The sequence below is a fragment of the Nannospalax galili genome, unplaced genomic scaffold (assembly GCF_000622305.1).
Source record: "Nannospalax galili isolate Female #2095 unplaced genomic scaffold, S.galili_v1.0 scaffold135, whole genome shotgun sequence".
NCBI classification, from domain to species: domain Eukaryota; kingdom Metazoa; phylum Chordata; class Mammalia; order Rodentia; family Spalacidae; genus Nannospalax; species Nannospalax galili.
The window spans coordinates 2,807,986-2,818,028 of NW_008338998.1; the positions used below are offsets into that span (position 1 = coordinate 2,807,986).

Genomic DNA, 10,043 nt, shown 5'->3' on the forward strand with positions numbered 1-10,043 from the left:
AGAACTTATATGCCATGTATCTTTAAAAGGTATCAACATAAAAATCTAATTTCAAAATGGCCAAAGATCTTAATAACATATTGCCAAAAATAACATTCATATGGTCAATAAATCCATGAAAACTTTATCAGTTTATCAGTTATCATGAACATGGGCTGACTGGATGGCTTAGTGGTTAAGAGCATGTATTGCTCTTTCAGAACACCTGAGTTCAGATCCCAGCAACCACATCAGGCAACTCACAACCACCTACAAATCCAGCTCCTGGAGGATCCAACGCCTCTGGCTTCCATAGGCATCTGCGCTCACATGCATATACCCATACCCAGACACACTCTTATACACATAATTTTTTTAAAAGTTAAATTGAATCATGAACATAAAAATTAAAAGACAATGAGGTACAATTTTATAATGAGCACAATTATTATAAAACGTTGGGTTTGCCTGGTAGAATTTTAAAGTGAGCTCACTTTAGAAGATAGTCTGGCAGTTCCTCAAAATGACAAGATTCTAGATTCTACACATTTGTGCTTTAGAACAGTTGTATGTTCACAGAAAATCGAAGGAAGGGCACAGCCAACACAGAATCTTGGACAAAAGTGTTCATAGTAACATTATTCATAATGGTGAAAAGTGAACTCAACAGATTAAATGAGTGGATAAACAAAACATGGTCTGTTCACACTGTGGAATATTGTTTGAGTCTAAGCAAGAATGTAGTCAGTGCTGATACAATATGAGTAAACTGGTCATTATTCATAACACCAAGTTAATAAATACAATTCCAGATGATTGCATGTGTCATTTTTCTGTTTTATGAAATAAGAAAATTTGTAAGGACAGACAATTAATAATGACAGATAACTGTTTAGGCATCAGTGTTCACCAGCAGAGGTGTTTACAGAAGTGTGAGTACATCAGTGTAATGCTATTTGTGCTCAGGATAACTCAAGATGAGGCATACATGTCCAGAAACACACCTTCAGTGTTGATATGAGTCAATAGAGAGCTGATAATGGCTATGCTCTCAGGTGCTGGGGACAGCCTGAGAGTAGAGATATCCTCAGGAGTGAGGCAAGACCTGTGGCACAGAGGTAGCTGTAGAGCCCTTGAAAGGACAAGACAAAGAAAGTAGGTGTACTGAAGGTCAGCCTTCTGGTCAGAAGAACTCCAGCACAGAGTAAGCTGTACTGTTCTAAGAATAGTACTAAAGATGAATCCAAGAGCAGAAATGCAGCCAGGGAAGCAGGCTCTCCACTATCTAATGCAGGCCCAGGGAACCACTAAACCCCAGTAATACTCTAGTAAAAGCAGGGTGCATGGCATCCCGCCCTCACCAGGCACCAAGATGGCGTACAGTAGAAGAAAAACCTACATCTTGCTTCCTGAATTCATTTACAACCTTAGAACTAGTGCCTTAAAGAGGTTAAACTTGCTGATCCAAGCTAGAGACTAATACCTGTAGGACTGTTTTAGACAGTTTTCCATTGTTATATCAAAACATCTGAGCCTGGATGGCTTATAAAGAATATTATTTTAACTAGTGATTCTGAGGTATAAGAAGATAGCTCCAAGGTTTGTTTGGTTTATGGTGAGGGCCTCGGGTTCTTTATATCATGTTACAAACACACATGGAGTAAGTGGGAGCATGCAGGAAGGTGTGACTCTCAGAAGGCAAGATGACCCCCCTCTACATACCCAATTCACATGGTAACTAATATAGTCACTTAAGACCTTATTTGCAAGAGAAATAATCTGTCTTGCACAGGTCACCACTGTAGCAGAGGAAGGGATTCCTGGGAAAAGAATAAATTCACCCTTTAGACAAAGCAACAGAAATGAAAGTTTACTTGGACACTACAAAGAGTACTGGACTAGGCAGTAACAAGAGTAAAGCCTACAGCGTAGGAGAGTGTGCCATGAGACTGTGTATACTGAAGAACTTTGTCTGTTAAGGTGAGTTACATACACTGTGCGTTTGTCCACATGCAATTCCTGCCCTGCCAGTCAGACAGTCCAGACTGGCATATTCAATCCTATAAGATTAATGTGAGCTGCTGCGCATGCTAGGCATTTCCAAGAACGCAATCTCTACCATTCACATAAGGGTGGTCCTGGTTGATAAATGTTAGGTCCTGGGCATAGGCTGGGATAACAGAGCTAGTGCAGTTCCTACCACACTGGCAAACACCTCCACTCTTGAAAGGTCAACCCACCACCAAGGTTAAAGAAATAGAGGCAGCAGCCTCACACTTACTGCATCCATGCAGATGTGGTTAGGATTTTGGTTCTGTAACTCCTTGGTCATCATAAAGACACACACACACACACACACACACACACACACACACACACGTATGTATGTACCCCTTGGTCATCATAAAGACACACACACACACACACACGTATGTATGTATGTATGTATGTCTTTTGGAATTTCTATGTTCCTGAGGAAAATTTGAGAGCAATGAGGGCCTAAAATTGTAACTATTACTAGATTGTCAATTGGAAATATATTTTAACTTAATGATTTGCAAGCCGACATTTCCAGGTGCTAATGTTTGCTCTGTTTTTAGATGGCTACCCCAAAGAAGAAATGATTTATCGCTGGAGGAAAAATTCAGTTGAGGCAGCTGATCAGAAATCATGGCGACTCTATCAGTTTGACTTCATGGGCCTCAGAAACACCACAGAAATTGTGACAACATCTGCAGGTAGGAGATAACAAAGAGGTCAGCTTCCAAACAACCAAACAAACAGAAAAGATTTGAATTTATCCCATCATCCAAGGCTATAGCCACGTCCTGATGTAAAACTCTTCCATGTATATGTTTGCAATGAATTTTATTGGGACAATACACAAGACCTACTGATATTTGAGACTGTATAGCTGATTCAAAAGTGAAAATACCTTAAGTGTTTAAATTTGAGTAAGATAGAAGCAATTAGAATTCATTTATATTTTTAAGTATAGTCTGTGTCTACACTGTGTCTCTTAACCTAACTGAATTACTCAGGACTGACTAGGTGTGGATAAAGCTAACTGGATTGCTCAAGAACAATAGCATTTACACAGCTCTAACTAGCTTGCTCGGGGATGGCAGAATTGACACAATCACACTAGATTACTCCAGACTGACTGGGTTACACAACCCTAACTGGATTGCTTAGGGCAGACTGGGCTTTATGAACTTGTTTTACTAACTGCAGATTCTACAACTTCCACATTCATACAATTCAAATATCATTGAGAAGTCACAACTAAAAAAGTTGCTATAAATGTATTTGAATTTTACTTTTTAGCTTTTTCCTTTTTAATAAAAAAACTTATTTCAGAAATTAAAAAAAATTTAATAGCTTGAACTGGTTATTTGATATTATGTGATCATTTATGTATAATATAAGCAACTAACTACATGAAAACAATATACCCATTACCATATTTTAGTATGTTTTTATTGTTTTATGTTTCTGTCTTCCACTTTTTGTATTTCAATGATTTTTAGTCAACTCTACAATGGATTTTCTTTTGGCAGGGGTAAAGATGGGAGTTAGAGTTAGATTTTATAGAGATCTTACTCTGTTAATAAGAATACTGTTGGCTCTTAAAATCCCTCAAAACTTATTTCATTAGTGATTAGAGTAATATGTCACTTTTTATAATTAAATATATTAATTGAAGATTTTCATAATGTACATCTATATATAAAGAAGTATCTTAAAGAACTAGCTGATTAAAGGAGAAAAGGAAAAAATTTCTTACAGGTTTCATGGTGGTACAGTTGAGAAAGAGATTTGTGTTTAATATTAAATGGTGATGATATTAAAAGAATAAAGGATTATAACTTATTTAAGTGAACTCTGGAAGCAGCAGGAAAGTAAATGTTTGAGGTGATTTCTTCCCACGTCTGACTCGCCTACATTTATAATCTGCTTTCACTCTCTGGGGGCTTGGGATGCACCAAAATTGCTTAGCATGCAAAACTGCTTAAGAGGGCTACCAAATAGGGAAGATTATTCCAGCATCTGAATGCCAAATATGAAGGCTGCTCGTCCCTTCTTGGTGTTCTACAAGATGCTAAGGATAGAGGAAGACAAAGGGAGGTTGGATGCAACTGACTTAAAAACTGGTTTGAACAAAATTCTAGCCCAGGAAAGCAGTCAACAGAAGAAGATGAAACACTGAGGTCAACTTTTTAATGATTATTATGCTAGGTGCTATTGTGATCCAAAAAGAAATTATAGTGAATGTAGGTTCATACTCTTTAAAAGCTTTACAACCATAAGTTTTTGTATCATTTTTGTAATAACCAAAAACCATCTTTTGTGTGATTGTGAGAAAAACAGGCTTTGGATGATAAAAATATCTGATTCATATGCTTACAAATTAATCTTTCTGTGCACGGATAACGGTGGATGGGTCTGTGATCACACATCAACACTATTATTCTACTAAGAATTTAGCTGTCAGTTGGCTGTACGTGAACTAAGAAATGGTCTCATTAGTTCTATAATACGTATTTACAAAAAACAATAAAAAGGCAAATAGCTTTTTATGTTAGCTTTCCATTACTGTAACAAATAGCTGAAGCAACAAATTTATAAAGCCAAAAAGTTTATTTTGGCTCATGGTTTCAGTCCACGATCAGCTGGCACTGCAACTTTGAGCTGTGGTAAGACAGTTCAAGCAGAAGCACATGGTGGTGTAAAGATTCTCTCCTCATGCCTGTGACCTGAAGGAAAAAAAAGAAAGGGGGTAGGGGGAGACTCCCACTATTTCTGTCATGTGCACATCACCAATGACCTAAAGAGAGTCCTACCTCTTAAATGTTTGACAGCCTCCCAATATCCCCACTGTGGGGACAAACCTTTAGCATTTAGCCATTACAGATTCAAATGTGGTACTCTTCCAGGCAATATCCATATTTGGTGATCACATTCTTGTGTTGTTCTATCTTCAAGAACTGAAATCAAAACCAAAGGATTGTTCCTGTCAGTTTATCTCCAGGTAGGAAGCAGTTGGAGTTCCTTCCTTTAAGAACAACACAACTCAGGCAGATCTCATGCTATTCACCGTATTTTCCCCTAACATCCTTAGTCTTATATTGGTAAGTTTACCAGAGAGGTCTCATAAATGTCTTTGGTTGGGAAGATCTGACCCTCCCCTACTTTTGCTGAGGAAGTTTCCAGGTAGTACCTGTGGTCGCCGGCTGTGGCTGCTCTCCTCCAGCTATAGTCACTCTCCTGCTCTCTCAGTTCCTCCGATCAGTCCTCCAGTCTTGACTCCAGGGCTGGTGAGGAGTCCGCGCTAGTGTCGCCACCTTCAGATGCAGGAGACCAGGTTCAGTGACACAGATCTGCTTTATTGCAGGAAAGTATGGGCTCATATAAGGGTAATAGTCCAATCATAACACAGCATATGGGATCCCTTATTAGCATGGCAGACTAGTGTCCTATTACAATCTAGCGGGTCAGATGCCCTATTAGCATGGTAAGTTTCAGTTTCTCTAAGTTTCAGATTCCTGGAAACCATGTGACTTACATAGTTTTCCCTCTGATAAGAAACAGGAAGCACTGCATTCCAGCATGATAGGTATGTAAGGCAAAAGGCAAAACCAGTCACAAGATTTTCCACAAGTACCCACTTCCCTTTTAGAAACATGGTTAATAGGATTTATGAAGGGATCTGACTGATAAGGTAGAGGTGTTGTCAGCACCTGGCTACCCTAAGGTACCATCATGAAAATCATTTGTCTTCTAGACAAGCTTGTTTTTGCCATTTTAAAAAGTAAATAAAATATTTTATTGTGGTTGTTCATTCATTAAAGGTCCTCATTCTCCTTTCTGTAGCAGGAACTACACAAATAAGGCATTTCTCCAGCACTGAAACAATATTTCTAAGGCGTTTTTTGAAGTCTTACGAAGATGATATGATGATATGATACTATTATTGAGCTGTGGCTAGTTGAATGCATGTAAGAGAGAGAGATAGAGACAGAGACAGAGACAAAGAGGAAGAAAGAGAACAACTATACCTACTGTGATGATTACTTTTAATTGTCAATTTGACACAACCTAGAATCAAGTGGTAAGAGGATCTCAGTGAGGGATTGTCTACTTTGGGTTGGCCTGTGGGCATGTCTGTGAAGACTTGTCTTAATAAGTTAATTGATGTGGGAAGACCCAGCCCATTGTGAGTGACAACATTACCTAGGTTGGGGGCGGGGCTGAACCCTGTAAAAGTGGAGAAATGCAGCTGAGCACAAGCAAGCAAGGGAGAATGCATACATTAATTCCTCTTGGCTCTTTGCTATGGATTCAAAATGATTAGCTGTTTGAAACTCCCGCCTTGAGTTTGCCAAAATGATGCATTATAATCTGGAACTGTAAGCTGAAATACAGCCTTTCCTCTGAAATATACCCCTAAATTGCTTTTTTAAAGGGTGTGTATCACAGGAATGGAAATGAAACTAGAACACTTACCCAGTTTCTATCAAGGTAGTCTAGGCATGGCAACACTGTCTAACTAATTTTCATAATCATCGTGAAGCTTAAAAATTTTGTATATTTTTCTTTTTTATTCCATGTTTAAGCCTATGTCAGTGAGATAAAATTTGCTAATTTATATAAATATAATACATATACACTATACATATACACTCCATATATATATGGAGTGTTATATATATTATATATAATACACTAATATAGTGCTCCATATATATATATGGAAGAGTGTTATATTAGCGTTAAATACACACATACACTTCCTGCATCTGTCAGTCGAGAAGTCCTAAAGGCAATGATACTCAGGAGTCGTGAGCATACCAAGCCCCTGGAACTTGTTTTCTAATACTGCTTTGAGTAAAAGGAATAGCAGTTTCTTAAAGAAGTAGCTGATTACAGCATTTCTAAGCCATATTTACAGTGATACCTGAATAAACAATCAGTCTGACTCTTGGCATTAGTTTTATAGCTAAGAGTAGACCCATACTCTGAGAGTTTGCTCCTTTTGATGTTTCATGGAACTGTGCTCCTGAGACAGACCTCATCCATATTTATATTCAAATACTCTCCAGCATGAAGTGGGGAGATACAAGCTTGGATCCACCTTTATCAGACAACTTGATGCTTTGATCCCTAAGCCTAAAATAGCTCACAAACATAATGTCAAACACACTTCTCAATTATTCTTACAGCTTCCAATGAGTATATAAATACAAATACACCCATCCTCAGGGCTTTTATATGCTAATTCAAGCACACCCACACTCATTCACTATCTCTGGTGGAGGGCAAAGTGGAATGCCGAGGCATCAAGGTCATGTGCCAAGTCACACGGCTCAGTGAGCTTGTTCTTGTTTACATCAGAAAGAATAGCTTTTTGGTGCAAGGTTAAGTAAAAGTCATCAGTCCAAATTTTGTCCCTATTGTAAGTCATTCCTACTGTGATTGTAGGCCTGAGGTTGAAAGTTTGCAAAATGACCCTGAAACAAATTATAGAGGCAGAAAAAAAGGAATGTTAAAATACAAACTTCACACACAAACAAAATTATGGAGGTATATCAAAAGGACACAGAAGCCAACTAAAACACAATTATCAAAGTTAAAATGCAACCAGAGAAACAAATTCAGTAATTTTGGATTATAACCCAAGTATAAAATAAATATTCATGAGTCAGGAGATATAAATAAATGATTGAATATATAAATGTATACAAACAAAAATGGGAATAATAGACCATCTCTCGTGCATAATTCTCAATCACTGTGTAGATGTTAGATATGGGTATTATACAATGTCTTTCTTCAAAGAGAATAACAGACACAGACTCAGAGTGGAATTCTTACCGGGCTAATGTTACCAATGCTGAAATATGTTGATCATATGTGTCCTGCTGTGATTGATAGCAATGACAGTTTACCTCCATTGTTTTCTACCCCAAATATACAACTACTGTCTCATAAGAAGAAAACATTAGGTCAATCACAATTCAGGACTGCTGTACAAAACACTTGATAAACACTGCTCAAACTCAAGGTCATCACAAATAAGAGAAATCTCATTCAAGGTCACAACCAAGAAGAGCCTATGAAGTGATTATTAAATCCAATTCAGTATCCTGCTCAGGATTAGAGGACAGTATAGAAAGGATAGTAGAAAACTAAGAGAATGTGAACAAAGCATAGATCTTGATTTACTTGTTGTAACAGAAGAACTATACCAATGTAATTTGTTAACAAGAAACTGAGTGTGGGCTAGATGGGAATTCATTATCACTATCTTCACAATTTCTGAATGTAAATAGCAAATCAACAGTTCTAGAAGCAAGCTACGAAAGATGGATACAACATTAAGAACTATCTGAAGACACCAGGCTCTGTGGCTTGAGAGGACAGAACACTGAAGGAAAGAAACCCTGCAGAGAGGAGGCCCAAGTCCTGTTCAGCTCATCTTTTGGAGAATTTGCTAGGTCTTCCAGGAAACATAAATCAATCAGTCAGGGTATAGAGACTAGAAAGAAACATGAGAAACTGTTTAATTTGGAGCATCAACAAAGCTCAATAGTTAGAGCCCATATAAGCCATTATTTCAGAGAGAAAGAAAGGGAGAGAAATCTGATGATATATATTTTTACTTGGACTGTAATCCAGAATTTCTGGATTTATTTTTCTGGTTGCATTTTAACTTTGATGATTGTGTTTTAGTTGTTGTCTGTGTCCTTTTCATATACCTCCATAATTTTGTTTGTGTATGAAGTTGGTATCTTAGCATTTCTTATTTTCCACCACTATAAGATGCTTCAGGACCATTTTGCAAATTTCCAACCTCAGGTCTACAATTGGCTGTAGGATGACTTACAATACAACAGAATCTGGAGTAAGAACTTTTACTTAACCCTTGCATCAACTCCAAACACTGTTATTTTATTCTGAAACTATGGAGAAAAGGCATCAAAAACTGCAAGTCAAAACCTCTGATTCCACAGAACTTACCAGTGTTGAAAAGAAAACGCTCATTCTGCAAGGTGTGCTAGGAAGAGGGTCTTTTCCCTAGAGGGAATGTGGGCATGTAGCCCGGACTGAGCACTCCAACCCCTGATTTTATTAAAAGGATGAGCTACAAATCTATGGGACTGTAAAAGAGAATGATGGATACCTTCTGAAGGTTCATGAAATTTCTTGCACATTCCACACAAAATGCATACATATTATTGTCAACTGACCAAAACCCAAGGGAAACACAGTAGAGACAGATCCAGAGATGATTAAGATATGGATGTTACTCAACAAGGGTGTTAAGATGGAAATAACATATTCTTAAGAAAAAACAAGATGGGCTAGGCATGGTGGTACATGCCTTTAATTCTAGCATTTGGGTGGCAGAGGTAGACAGATCTCTATGTGTTTGTAGGCAGCCTGGTCTACATAGTGAGTCCCAGGCCAGAAAGGGCTACATAGTACAATCCTGTTTCAAAAAAAAAGAGGATAATATTAGATGGAAGTATGGCTATTTCATGAGAAAACAGGAAGTTACAAAAAGAAAGGTGTCTATAGCAGTAAGGTTTTATCTTCAAATTTTGGGAGGCAACCATGGGCAATGGCAACAGATTATACGGTTTCGGAGTCTTTGACTACTCTGATCAACAACTCAAAGGGAGATTTCCCATGACTGACACTGGTGTTTTTGTTAGATAGCATACATTTAATGGAGGGAACATTATCCCTTGTGTGTCATAACTCCATTTTATATATATATATATATATATATATATATATATATATATATAATACATACGTGCCTGCATATTTCCCATTTCCCCCTTGATAGCACCTGTGTCCTTCCATCTTTCCTCTAGAGATCCTTCCCTTCCCTCTCCACCAATGATCTCTTTCTACTTTACTGACTTCTAGGGTTACTTCAGGTTATACACTTCTAAAGATTTAGAGCTATCTAGGCTCTACAAGTAAGAGAAAATGTTTTTCTTTCTGGATCTGGGTTATCTTGCTCAATATAATGTTTTCTTGTCCCATCCATT

The 10,043-nt window shown here is 37.7% G+C and overlaps 1 protein-coding gene across 1 annotated transcript in view; it reads left to right on the plus strand.

Annotated features, from left to right (window-relative positions):
- Positions 1-10,043, plus strand: part of Gabrg3 (gamma-aminobutyric acid type A receptor gamma3 subunit) — a 749,929-nt gene that overhangs the window by 665,521 nt on the left and 74,365 nt on the right. Inside the window, exon 6 of the mRNA XM_008833637.2 lies at positions 2,580-2,717. Within this exon, the coding sequence (XP_008831859.2) occupies positions 2,580-2,717 (138 nt within the window). The remainder of the gene's footprint in view (positions 1-2,579; positions 2,718-10,043) is intronic.